The sequence below is a fragment of the Salarias fasciatus genome, chromosome 7 (assembly GCF_902148845.1).
Source record: "Salarias fasciatus chromosome 7, fSalaFa1.1, whole genome shotgun sequence".
NCBI classification, from domain to species: Eukaryota; Metazoa; Chordata; class Actinopteri; order Blenniiformes; family Blenniidae; genus Salarias; species Salarias fasciatus.
Genome location: NC_043751.1, coordinates 26285910 through 26300096, shown reverse-complemented (window position 1 = coordinate 26300096; position 14187 = coordinate 26285910). Strand labels below are relative to the sequence as shown.

At 40.8% G+C, this 14187-nt stretch overlaps 1 protein-coding gene across 1 annotated transcript; it reads left to right on the top strand.

Annotated features, from left to right (window-relative positions):
- The first annotated feature begins 3628 nt into the window (after positions 1 to 3628).
- On the top strand, positions 3629 to 13855 carry cry1b (cryptochrome circadian regulator 1b). The gene is made up of 11 exons (XM_030096373.1): positions 3629 to 4370; positions 7831 to 7939; positions 8088 to 8230; positions 8622 to 8806; positions 8942 to 9030; positions 9463 to 9603; positions 9698 to 10009; positions 10162 to 10313; positions 10615 to 10817; positions 11839 to 11976; positions 12296 to 13855. Exons 1-11 carry the CDS (start codon positions 4213 to 4215, stop codon positions 12376 to 12378), a joined length of 1713 nt encoding a protein of 570 aa, XP_029952233.1. The 5' UTR covers positions 3629 to 4212; the 3' UTR covers positions 12379 to 13855.
- The last annotated feature ends 332 nt before the right edge of the window (positions 13856 to 14187 follow it).

Here is a 14187-nt window from a genome sequence, read left to right as displayed (position 1 = left end):
CCTTGTTAATACTGCCATCTAGTGACTATTTTCAAAACTACATGTGAGAGTTACATTTCCCCACTGTTACACTTTACAGAATTTGATATTGATTTTGATAGACTTTGGTCTTTCTATCAATTTTAAAGCAGAATAAATCACCAAAAATGGCCATTTCAGTAACATTTTATTGTGAAATTAAAAATTGCTTTCATACTTGTAATTCTTCAAATACACAAATAATTGTGGCTTTCAGACACTCATAGTATAGTGACACTGTAGTTACATGAGGGACCGCTGGCCAAAAAGACCACGAGCTGAAGTCCTGCAGTCAGATATGCATGTCACATTCTGTTGATCTTCTCTAGTCAGAACAAACTATTTTGACTGTGTGGTGGTCTGAGGCAGCGGATGCTCTGAGTGGTGTTCTGTGATGTTTACAGGCACATCCACTATAATTTACTCTGGAAGTGGGGGATAAGTGGCCGGGGAATACTAAGCAGCTCAGGCAAAAAAGACATCCTGAGTCAAAGAGGAAAAAAAAAAAAAAGCTGCTAGAACTCATCCCATGCAGATAGTGAAGATAGAATACAGTTTTTTGATGTCTCACATCAAGCTTTGTTTCCTGCTGATGGTTTTTCTTTTTTTTTTTTTTCAGTTAGTAAGAATGACCCCCATCAGAAACAGAAATTACCTGGTGAAATGTTCTGAACAAGTTGAAAGCTTACGCAGGCAGATGGTCTCTTCCATAGGAGATAGCAGCACATTCTGTGTTTGCAATGATGCATTTTGACAACCTGCTTCAGGGTGATACACTATTGTTCTTCTTTGCACGATATGTTCCCACTTGCCCAGACATTTTGGTGCTGTAAAAGCAGCTACACATGATAGATTAAAAAAAAAATTATCACTCTTTGACTGAGAAAATCATTTTAAAGAAGAAATTGATTTACTTTTTTTGTAATGCAATGAATTTCAAATTAATTATCATGGCACTGACTTCACTTTTCGCCTGTTTCATCAGTCACCTTAAATATAAAGTTCGAAGTATTAGAAATACCAAAGTTGACTGTCTTCAAAAGGTAAGCTGGTCAATGAAAACAGACTGACTTTCATTTTGTATGAGAGCGCAGTTATAAAAGGATACAGAAGAGAAAATAGCTATTGCATCTAATTTCAACTACAAGCTTGAATTGCAATTCTTTTGTATCAGCCAAAGAAACCCCAGTCGATTTAGTTGTCAGCTCCACCTTTGTTAACCTGCCTTATTATTTAAAATGTGAGATTGCCTGATATGTGGAGAAATGAGTCGATCCACGGACCCAGTATTAGGTTGTAAAATAGCAAAACAAACTCTGTGATAAAATCAATCATTTGTGAAATATTATGTATTCACAGAAGAATATAGATGGATGATCAAAGTGAAGAATTTAACTGTTTCAGGACAAAAAATTCTATTCATTTTGAGAAAAATGGCAGTGACATATTCTTGAGAATACTGGGACAGAAATAAATGGCTGCAGGTGAGTAACTGGTATTGATAAAAACTTAAAGGAGTATTTGACAACAAATCAGGTTCATTTCCATCATGTCAATCAAGATATTCCCAAAATAATTCAGAATAGGTACACCAGCTTGCTACAAGCTTAACTAAAATATGAGTAATTAAAAAAAAGCTAATCTGTGATTTCTAGATCCAGCCATCTGCAGCAATAATACTATCAAGCAATTCAGAGAATCTGGCCAAGTCCCTGTAGTCACAGGGAAAAGTCAAAGTTCAAACCCGCTCCTGATCTTTGGGCCCTGGTGCGACACATATGACTCTGTTGTTGGCTCCAGACCAGGAACACAGCAGGCCCCGCTGTCCACAAACACATTCTCATGCAAATATCCACCAGCAGTCCTCTTACTCACAGCAGTGGTGGTAGACCTGATCAGTTTCCATCCACCTTCCATACCACCATTTTATCCGATTCAGGGTCAGGGGCTGAGAAAGTCGATCCCAGCTCCTGAGGGGCGAAGGCAGGTCACACAATGGACTGCTCACCGATCCTTCACAGGGCAAATAATATAGACAAACAGTCTCTCACACACAAACACACGCACACACACGTGAAATTATTATTAACATATATTATTGATTTATTCTGTGCAATAATACTATATTTAAAATCACTATACCAACATTATCAAGCAAGAATGTAAAATATTGTCATAATATCTTGCTTTTATATGATTGTTTTTCATGTTTGTTACTGCTGTTCATGTCCTGTTGTTACTCTTGCTGTGCACTGCTGCTGCTGCAGCAGCAGCAAAGCAAATTTTACCATTGCGGCACAGAAAGGATTTTCTTATCTTACACACTCACCCGCGTGGTTGCATGCATACACAGACATGCTTAATTTAGGGTACCTAATCTGCCTAAAATGTATGTTTTTCGACCAAAGTAACTGAGGAATCCCACACAAGCACAGGGAGAACATGCAAACTGCATTCAAAGGCTCGCAAACAAATCCAAGACTTCCAAGCTATCAAAGTGCTAAACACTATACAGCAAATGGTTGAGCCCTAAATTTCTTTTTGATGTTTTGCTTGTATTAATTTCAGATCTAGAATACATTTTTCCAAAATAGCTTTTCTTTACTAATAACTTTAGTTCTCTGTACCCCTTTTCAGATATGACACATTATATATACATATATAGATATGTGTGTATATTGGGTATAGATTTATTTTGTATGTGTTTTAATAAGATAGACATGGTTGTGTGCATGTGTGTGTGCATGTGCGTATGTGCGGCACACACGTGTGTACAGAGGAGTGTGTAAAAAGAGAGAGAGAGAGAGAGAGAGAGAGAGAGAAAGAAAGAGAGAGAGAGAGAGAGAGAGAGACAGAGAGACAGAGTTTTTCTTTTTTGTATGTATTATGTATGTTTTAACATGTGTAGGACAACTTAATAAACAAAAAAAATTACTAAAGATGTGTTAACGAGAAATTTTCAACATTTTATGCTTGGAATCCTAGATATACATTATGTGTGTGTTTACATTTCTTTTCACAGAATCTTTGCAATATGTTGGTCTTCAACTCCCCATCCAAAACAAAAACATATGGCAGAGTGTATAGGAGAAGGGGCGCTTGTAATATATGCACGGCTCTGCAGACACTGTTACATATGAGCCGCAGCAGCCTTTATATCACAGTTTACGCTTTACGTAATTTGGCGCGGCTCACATTGGATTGAGATTATCGCCCGTGGGAGTGGGCGGGGTCGGCTTCGTCTTGACCGAACGCACAGTTGCAGTGTGAAGCGGCGCGCTCTCGGTGATAAATCGAACACACCCGATTGGAAGACGGGCCTTGCCGCGTGACATGTGCTCATCCGGGTATCTCTGGGTGCAACACATAACTCCAAACCCGACCTTCCTATTAGTTGCCGCAAAGAGTGACATTTATGAGCTTGTTGATGGAGTTTAGCCCCTAAAAGTTTGATTTATCGCAAATGGCTGCAAAAAATATGATAGAAAATCGAGTTTTGGGTCGTTCAATACAACCGTAGACGACTGTAAGCAAAGGTAGGAAAGCACATTACGGGAACGTGACAGTGAAGCGGTTATACAACCTGAGAATCTGACCAATCGGAGCGCTCGGTTCCTGCCTGCGTAGGTCGGAGGGCGGGTATGTTGTGGCAGACGGGACGTCGTGCATGGCCGAGTCTACACCTTTTTTAATTTTATATACAACCATAGGCCTTCTAATTTAGAGAAGTTTGACTTATTTTTGTGCGGAACGACCTTAGTTGTGGACACAACGGTGTAAGTATTCGTTGGATTACACTTTTCTGTTCACGCGCTTCGAGCGTAATAACGCATTAAACATATCTCGTCGCTGCTCGGGAGGAGTATTACACTCTGGGAAATAATCGGAAAAATTGTGTTATTTTTTTGAGTTCGAGCTCGGAATTGGGATTTTTCTTTTTCTTGCGTCTGCCGTGGTCGTGGGCCATCCACACATGCAGTCGCCTGTGATCAGGAGAGCCAACTCTGTGGATAAATTCATGGAGCAAGGTTAAAGGCCGGACGAAGATTCGAGAAACTACAGACGAGCTTTGAAAACTTCGTCGTCCCTGAGGATATCTCCGAAACTTTTCCTGTCACAGAACCTTCGTCCCTGTTTGTATTTGGGACCTACACGTTTTCGCCCCCACCCCCCTTCATAACATACAGAGGAGACATGGTGGTCAACACCATCCACTGGTTCAGGAAGGGACTGCGGCTGCACGACAACCCGGCTCTCAGAGACTCCATCCGGGGAGCGGAATCACTGCGATGCATTTATATCCTGGACCCCTGGTTCGCTGGATCCTCCAATGTGGGCATCAACAGGTGGAGGTGAGGACTGGGTCAAGCTCTCGCGGCCTCAGTGCGTGATAAAGTCATGCATGGCTAAACAAATGTGATTACAATTAAACCCCATTTCAGAATTTATCATTTCAGTCCAGGTGCGCCACGTTTTCATTTATAAAATCGTGTTGCTTTGTGTTCTTTAAAATGTATGCTCTTTATTCAGTTATAGTCAGTATAACTCGGCTTGTGTTTACTTGTCAGCAAAGGCCTTGCACTATTTAGGTCTCCTGCAAGAGACACTTACATAAGAAAATGCAATCATGTATTCGCAATGCGTGATTGCATTTTCTTCTTTATCAATATTAGTTGCACTACAGAGTTTGGACTGCACTTAAAAATGCACTGAAGAGTAGAGACTAGTAACTACAGGATTAGATTTAGGAATATTCTAGTGAGGGGGAAACAAGCTGAGCAAAGTCATTCTACTCAACTGCTTCTCAGCTTGGGCTGCATAACATCCTACAGCACAGCATGGACTTTTTCGTTTTTAGTTGTAACGCCTTGTCACTTTCCATCCAAAATCTGAACTGGAGTAACCGGTTCAACACTTGAAGCAAATCCTGACATAGAAGTGGGAAGCAAACAAAAATAGTTAACACTTTGATCACATCAATAAACAAATCTTATATTGAGTTTCGTTTCAACTTTGCCTTGTGGGAAATTGCATCATGTGACAAGTGGACATCAGTTGCTCTTCTTTGAAAATTAAAGACTTCCATTTTCAGCTAATTTTGGATTAATTTAGAAATACTGGCTAAGGTTTTCACAAGTGCATATCTCGTATATCCTCATGAATTGAGATGTACTAGAATACAATTGATTATAAATGTGCTTATCAGCATCCGTGTATTATTACATTGTTGATGCAGCTTTTCCCATCTTAACATCATTTTCTAAAGTCAGACTTTTATGCACCATCTAACTAGTCTGAAATATAGCTATCCACGGCAAGACGCCACACACTTTACAACTTCTATTGTGAGATTTTTCCTGTGAACAAACATATCCAGTCCTCCAGGCAATAAGCCTTCTGTCAAGCCACCATGACGATACAAGTTTATTTTCCCAGTTGGATGGCTTCGAAAGTGTGTCAGTGTGCTGCTGTGGTCGTTACATCATGCCCACTTACAGCTCTGACCTACATTAAATACACACATCCAGCAGACCCCCCTCATCCCACCACATGCTCTTCAGTCAGCCACAACAACTCATTTACTCATCTGTACATTTTGTTTGGAGATAATCACATGCAATAGCATTATTCGCTTTCTCCACATCGCTCTGGGCATTTTGTCTGTTTTTTTAATACTTATTTGCAAGGTGCAAACACAGCTTCAGTGCACACTAAATGCATAGATACTCTGTAACTGGATAACTGAGTTCAAGTGGTTTGAGATTGCCCTACTGTTTTTTGTATTATTTGGCGACAAAGAAATATACTCACATTCATTTTTGAAGAAAACCTAGCATATTTTAACATATTCAGGGGCCACATACAGGCCATTTTCACTCTGAGTGGGCCAGGCTGGTAAAATAGCACAGTAATAACCTTGTAATTTAAGCTTTGTTTTTCTTAGTTGTGCTGCAGTGTATCCATAATGAAAATTTCTACATTTTCACAAAACAAAACAATTACTCTTGAAAATGACTACAATCTCAACAAAACAGCAATTCTAACGATACAATCTGGGGCAAAACACAGTGAAATGCTCAAAAAACATGTTTTTCTGAACTCACCCTGACAACATGGCTTTGAGGCATGTTTGATAGCAACGGGGTTGTTAGCTTTCATGGCAGCATCACTAATATCCCCACTGGAGTCTCTGTGTGTTGTGTCCACGACTCTTAAGAAATGGAAATCTGTTTAAAAGTCTGTCCTTGTTTTGTCAAATCTTTACAATTTGCTTGGTGGTTTCGGTCGGTCGGATTGGAGTGTCTTGGTGGACTGATTTTGGCCCACAGGCCTTATGTTTGACACCTCTGATCTACTACACCTCTTATATCAATATATTGGTTATAAATAAATTTGGGGCTTCATAGCTTTCATTTATTCAACCACTTTCTGTGCTGAACTTAAGAGTCGCAGGGTGACTGTAATCCCAGCTGGCTACTGGTGAAGTCTTTCCACACCCCTGAACAGATAAGATATAAGAAAATAACCCTGACTCCACACTCATGATCACACCTACACAGACACCAGTTATACTCAAATACATTTTGGACTGTGGGAGGAAAGTGGAAGTACCTGGAGAAAATTTATTCCAGCGACAGTCCTCCAACCTGGACTCAAACCGGGGATATTCCCAGTCAGTGTGCCAACCACCGCACCGCTGTACAGCCTGTCTGAACTCCTCCAACAACAGCCACTGGCTCATCACTGCCATACAGTGTTTGAGATTTGTTTGTGTTTTGAAGTCATAACTGCTCTTTGGGACAAATGGAATCACGAGGCTTCATTTCTAAAAGCTCAGCTGGAGTGACTCTTCTACTCAAAATGAAGTGTAAATGCTTGGCTTGAATTGCAAGTGTCATAGTGACACTACATTATATTATTTAAACCAATGTCATTCAACTCTGATGAAAAGTTGAGACGATTTAATTTTGTTCATCCTTCCTGGCATCCTTTTTCCTGTCCTGACTTTTTTTTTAATGCCTTTGTAAAGAAAATGAACATTTCTCCTTGTGCAAGGCTGTCCTGGAATTGCAAAAGATAACATTTTAATCAAATTCATTGCTTCTTTTCAATAGAATTAAAACCATAGATAATAGATAGTAAAAGTCAAGATTGATAAAAATGAGTTTGACACCCCTGGTCCAGACTATACTATTAATAAATATGGATTAATCTATTTCTGCGTGTTTTCATAACTGCTGCCCTCGTTCTGTGTGAGACCTATTTCTCACACCACTTGTTTGTTTTTCTACTTCTCGCTGTAATAAATGCTGAGAAGTGCTCCTGCAGATAAAGCTTCCTCGTTGGGGTTAAACACAGTTCTCTGCAGGTGCGTCTGTCCCGTTTTGAAACGGCGTTGGTGCGTTCACCAGTAGATGGCTGCCTTCTCACATTAATGCACTTAACTCTTCCATCACATGATCTGTCTTGGCTGAAGAAAAGACTCTTGTGCGCTCTGATTTGTGCATTGTTTTTCTGATTTCTTTTTGACATAACGAATATGTTTCACTTACAGTCACATGCCTCGGGTGAATTACGGTTGTTTGAAGTTGAAGTTATGTTTTATTATTCATGCCATGGTTAAAAACGTATTCAGTCATTATAAGCACTCTGTCAACCTCCAGATGATTACAAATTCCGGGCGACTTCATGATGGTGGCATCAATCCTGAAGAAAGTCCATTTTTCAGTATCGATCCTGTGATTCATGTCTGTGCTGGAGGGAGTCGAGATCTAATATGTGCTCATTTATTTCAACCTCCTGTCTTCTTAGGTTTTTGCTGCAGTGTTTGGAAGACCTGGATGCCAGCCTGCGCAAAATCAACTCCCGCCTGTTTGTCATCAGAGGCCAGCCTACAGACGTCTTCCCTCGCCTTTTTAAGGTAAGATGGATGGCGCTGAGGTTTCCATCACCTTGCTGCTCGTTGAATTGAGCTCTAACGTGACTGAAACACTATTTGAATTCCTTTGTGCTAGAATAAGTGCGCTATTGAGGATTTGTCTTTGTTTGTATCTTTCTTTGCATCTCAGGAATGGAAGATTAAGCGGTTATCTTACGAATATGACTCTGAGCCATTCGGGAAGGAACGCGACGCTGCCATCCAGAAGTTAGCCAGTGAAGCTGGAGTGGAGGTGATGGTGCGGATTTCACACACCCTCTACAACCTGGACAAGTGAGTGGCATGAGTGTATAAAGTGGAGAGCAGGGGTGTCAAACATACGGCCTGCGGGCAAGAACCGGTCCGTCAGGGAGTCCAGTCACCCATGAGATGAAATTTTCCACCTGTGAGAGATTATGACATTAACTGCAATACATGTATCAGACCACCAGGGGAGCACTAGAGCTTGCATTATGTCAGTCAGTTCAGGTGATCAGGACACACTGCACTGATAGAGAAATGTCTTAACGTGAAAGGATTCCTAGAATTTGACAAGTTATTGTGATCATGAACTCGCTGACTATATTTTTATGTTCCAGCTTCGTGTGGCCAAATGTTTTCTGCTGTAGAGAATTATATGATAATCACTAAAGTTTATGACCCCAAATGTATTTCTCTCCTGAAGGATTATCGAGCTCAACGGCGGTCAGCCTCCACTCACGTACAAGCGCTTCCAGGCTCTAATCAACCGGATGGACCCGGTGGAGCTGCCTGTGGAGACAATCACGTTTGAAGTCATTAAAAGATGCCTCACACCGATCAGCGACGACCACGACGACAAGTTTGGGGTGCCGTCTTTAGAAGAGCTTGGTTAGTGTGTTCCTTGTTTGAAGTATGCATAGTTTCTGTGTCACAAATGAATATTTTTAGAAGTGCTGTTCAGCTGAACTCATTGGCAACATTTACAAAGGAGCATTTTGAGTTTTGATTGTGTTCCTTTAACAGGTTTTGAGACTGAAGGCTTAAGTACGGCAGTGTGGCCAGGAGGGGAAACAGAAGCCCTCATGAGGCTGGAGCGGCACCTGGAGAGGAAGGTAAAAGAGATGTTTACATTTTCAGCAGAACAACAAAAACTTCAGGCACAGTTTATTTTATATTTGAACTGATTATCTCAGCTATTTCACCTTCAGAAAAGTATTTCTCTTTATTTTTTTTGGGCCTGAGACTAAATGAAATGTTCCAACCTCTTTCTTCTTTCTTTAATGTCATTTATTCTGTGTAAAGCAGGAGTTCAGAGGCCACAAACGGCCCAATTTCATCTTGAGTGACCCGAACCACTGAAACAATGCCATAATAACCTTTAAAATTTAATCTTTAAAGTTGGGCTCTATTTTGACGCGGAGTACATGTAATGAAAAATGTCCATATTTTTGTAAAACCAAACAACGTTCAACGCGAGCAGTTGTCACAGCAGAGAATTTTTTTTTTTTTTTTTTTTGTAATCCTGACGGAGCATCTTTTTACAGGCATGGGTGGCAAACTTTGAGCGTCCACGCATGAACGCCAACTCCTTACTGGCCAGTCCCACCGGCCTCAGCCCCTACCTGCGCTTCGGATGCCTCTCCTGTCGTCTCTTCTACTTCAAACTCACAGACTTGTACAGAAAGGTGAAGTAATTCCTTATGAATTTCTCCCGGAAACCCATTTTATTGTGCTGCAGGTTTCTCATTCTTGCAGCCTCTGTGTTCTTCGTCCTGTCAGGTCAAGAAGAACAGCACGCCTCCGTTATCCTTGTACGGCCAGCTGCTGTGGAGGGAGTTCTTCTACACGACGGCCACCAACAACCCCTGTTTCGATAAGATGGACGGAAACCCGGTGTGTGTTCAAATCCCCTGGGATCGAAACCCCGAGGCCCTGGCCAAGTGGGCGGAGGGCCGGACAGGTTTTCCCTGGATCGACGCCGTCATGACCCAGCTGAGGCAGGAGGGCTGGATCCATCATCTGGCGAGACACGCCGTGGCTTGCTTCCTCACCAGGGGAGACCTGTGGATCAGCTGGGAGGAAGGCATGAAAGTAAGAATATAGACAATGGCTCAACGTATCATCACAGGATGTGATTGATTTCACTGGTAATTGTTTAGGAATAATGAACTTTACTGTGGTCCTGGTTCGCATTGTTCCCAGTTTTTTGGGTCTCATCAGTTTCCTGTGTGTGTGTGGCGCAGGTCTTTGAGGAGCTGCTGCTGGACGCAGACTGGAGCGTAAACGCTGGAAGTTGGATGTGGCTTTCGTGCAGCTCGTTTTTTCAGCAGTTTTTCCATTGTTACTGCCCCGTGGGATTTGGACGACGCACAGACCCAAACGGCGACTACATAAGGTCAGTCTTTGTTTTCCTCTCCGCCACATGACTGCCGTGTGAAAGGATTGGCCTTGAGGTGACAGAAGTGTGTGTGTGTGTGCGCTAATGTGGTTGATCTGCAAAGAACTAAAGAAATATGAGAAGAAGAAAAGGAGTGATTCATGAATGGGGATAAGAATTTTAGTTAAACCAACTGAAAAGAGGTTGTGATGTGACGATCAGCAGCATCCCAGCTGTTAAGATTTCATTCCACGTGAATCTATATTTCCATATTATACCCCGTGCAATTCTTCTCCCCTCTTCTTTCTTTGCTGCTCAGGCGATATTTGCCCATTTTGAGGGGTTTTCCAGCGAAATACATTTATGATCCGTGGACCGCCCCAGACGAAGTGCAGAAGACCGCCAAGTGCATCGTGGGAGTTCACTACCCCAAGCCCATGGTGAACCATGCAGAGGCCAGCCGCATCAACATAGAGAGGATGAAGCAGATTTACCAGCAGCTCTCCTGCTACAGAGGACTCGGTAGGAGTATAGCAATAGATTTATTTCTTCAAGATGGTGTTGAAACATTTATTTTCATTAATTCCCTCATAAAACTCTTGCTTTGCCACACAGATGCATTGCACTTCACACTGAGTGGAAAGGAAGCAGATGAGACCATAAGTGTTGCTCTTCTGCTTTCTGTTAAACCAAATTAACAAAACAGGAACAGGGGGAACAACGTTTGACTCAGTTTTCGCAGCTGTTGTGCACCGTTAAAGCCCCAGTCTATAATTTCTGCCACATCTTTCTTTGATTGCAGGAAATGTTAATAACTGGTGACTCTGGTAATTGCAGCACACATATCAATCAGCAGCTTGTGATGATTTCAGTCTGAGGACGATCAAAGCATCGACTGACTGAGAAGACTGGAGAGTTTTAGAAATGCACAGCGCTATTGAACTGTGTTCATTTTCTATTTAGTCTAATACAGAACAGTACAGGTGTCCTGAAACCTTGATAAGATTTATATCAGGCCTGGCCCACCAAAAACCACCAAATGAATTGAAAAGATTTCAAAGAAAAACAAATAGTATAAATTAACAGCTTTCTTAGAAGCAGCAGACACAACACAACGCTGAGGTCCGAGCACAGATCTTGGTGACGATGGCATGAAAATAGCAAACTAGCATCAGACTAAAGTCAGAGAGACAGCTATAGGATGTTTTTCTTTTTAAATACATTTCACTGTATTTGCAAAATTTAAAAAAAAATTAAAATTTAAAATTGACTTTATACTGGGACTGTAGTCATTTTCTGTAGTTATTGTTTGGTTTTACCGAAATATCAACATTTTCACCATCTGTGCTACAACAAAGGAAAACTAAAGGTTTAAATTTAGAGGTTGTCATGGCACTACTGTACCAGTGCTGAACATGAAATCGGGCTGCATGTGGCCCTGAGCTATGGTGTGTTTGACATTCCTGCTTTGTATTATTATCTTTTCCTCCATAAAAACTTTTGATCGTCTTGATTGATTTCCAACCCCTTGATTACTTTACAGGCCTGCTGGCAATGGTGCCCACCAATCCAAACAACACTGCAACTGGCAGCAGTGCGGCAGGAGGCAGTGCGGGAGCCAGCCACGGTCCTGGAGTATCGTCAGAGGACTCCTCCATGCAAGAAGGAACATCAAGAACAGGCACAGTTTTTTCATTTTCAAATATGTAGACACATTTTTTATTTTGTACATTGCTGATATTATCTTAAAATATTTTCATGGAATCATCACACTCATGACTTGAAGAGTCGACAGCATGACTGATATTAAACATCCTCTCGGCTGATCAGATGTGAGACCTAAATGGTAGTCTTTATTCCAAAGCTGAACAAATCTGAAGTTGCAATTGCCAGAATAAACAATTTACAAACACATTTCTGGTACAAAGACACTGTTTTTTGAAAGCATATCGGTCTGGACTAACCTTTTTAATTCGTGCTTTGTTTTTTCTTGAACACAGAAAGAGGACACTCTGTGCAGAAGCGCCGGCGTGAAGAGACGCTACCTGAAACCAGCCGTAAATCCTGGAAGCAGGGCAAATAGGGTCTCTCACATGGTCCCGTCATCACGCTCTCTGGCCGTGGCCTCGGCTAATCAGCGATGAAAACTTCAATCACAAGCATGAGGGAGACAGAAAGGGAGTCTTTAATCCCTTTGTTATTTCATGTTCTTCTTTTTTTTTTTTTTTTTCGAAGGACGTCCTGTTGTGCATGATGTGGAAAGTCAGGAGCTGGCTGGTAAATTGTATTTGGTCAGTTGAGATTTGACACAACTCAGGAATTAAATTTAAAAAAGTAAAAACTAAAATTTAATTAAAAATGCCCAGAAAAGTTTGTTTTAAAGTAAAAAAAAAAAAACCCAATATATGCTAACGTGTTTTCATCCGAGTTTCGTGAGGCTAATAGTTGTCTTCCACTAGATTATGTGATTCTTTATGTAATTGAGTTTCCTAAACTAGTGAGGTTGCAGCATGTTTGTTATAAATGAGACCGGAAGCCCCCCTAGTCTGTTATCAGTGTGTGATCTGAACGCCAGACAATAATCTGAGGCCCCTTTTTCAAGTAAAAATGAATCGTTTTTGCATTTACGTTTCAGAAGTTGCATGTTTACACGGCAATGGATGAAGTGCTGAAAACAATCCAGTTTTCATGTTAGGTCAGTGATGGGCGCTGTTATTTCTTTTTGTGATATTTGTTTTTGCCATTTGGTGACTGTCAACTCTAAAACTACCGAGTCCCAGGAGAATGCAGACTTTGAGTCATGACACACTGGAGGCAGACGTTGTTAATGTCGCTCTACTGAGCATGTGCAGAAGAACCATTTACGTTGGCCACAGTGCGCTTGTGCAGTAGCAGCGGTTTCGCCGGGATGGAGCCTGAGCGTTTTTCTAAAGTATCGTTTTCCTTCGTTTCCACGGAGACAGTAGTCGGAGCATTTTCAGCGGCTCCGACCCTCGTACTCATGTAAACAGACACCCAGAAAGCAACAGAAGTTTCCCGTTTCGAAACGGTTTTCATGTGAACGGGGTCTGAGTAGATCCGCTCCCTCACATCTCTGTAAAACATCAACGTGTTAAAGGATTTCCTTTTTGAGCGATGTAGGGTGATCGAGAGGTTGATGGAGAAATTACAACTTCTGGACCAAACTCTCATATATTGGCTTTTTGTTCTCTTTCTATTAATAGAAAAAAAAAAGCCTCAAATTGTTTTCTAGTTGTTCAGCTTTACAGCAGGAAGGAGAATCACGAGCAACGATGAAGTAAGCTTTTCAAACAACATCTGACACTTTCTGTAAATAAGTGTTTTTAATTTCCAACTTTTGTATATTCGTCTGTGGGGTTTCACAGCTCCTTTTTGTAAATAATTTATAATTTACAAAAAAAAAGCATCTTCTATTGTAAATGTGTCTTTTTTTTGTCTCCCATGTGATGTTGAATCTCATTATTTTTGTATAAATAATGAACAAATTTTAAATGTATCAAAATTGCAATAAAATACAAAACAATGTTTTGTTTAATGGCTTTGCAGTGTATATGTTTATTTCATCATCGACTCAGACTGATTAGCTTGATAGACATTTTTACGTCTTTGTGATTTTCATGGGCTGAAGTGCTCTTAAGTTACATAAATATCAATGACTTTCATTCCACGTGTATTTTTATGGGTCAGGGGTTCTAAAATGACATAAATAATGACAAATCATCATCAACCCTAATGTAAAATACTTTATGCTGATATACTCGAGTGTGAAGCACATCTTTTAATGGGTGTAGTTAAAACGCAAAATTGTTCATAAAAATTTACATCTGAGTGCTCAAATTTATGTAACTCTAGATAACTCCTTTTCAGTGAG

What these genes read in the sequence shown, in the direction of transcription:
- cry1b (XM_030096373.1), top strand. Translation starts at nt 4,213, where the DNA reads ATGGTGGTCAACACCATCCACTGGTTCAGGAAGGGACTGCGGCTGCAC. An exon ending in AGCGGCACCTGGAGAGGAAG is followed by an intron (nt 9,031 to 9,462) that starts GTAAAAGAGATG and finishes ATCTTTTTACAG; the next exon opens with GCATGGGTGGCAAACTTTGA. An exon ending in TCACAGACTTGTACAGAAAG is followed by an intron (nt 9,604 to 9,697) that starts GTGAAGTAATTC and finishes TCGTCCTGTCAG; the next exon opens with GTCAAGAAGAACAGCACGCC.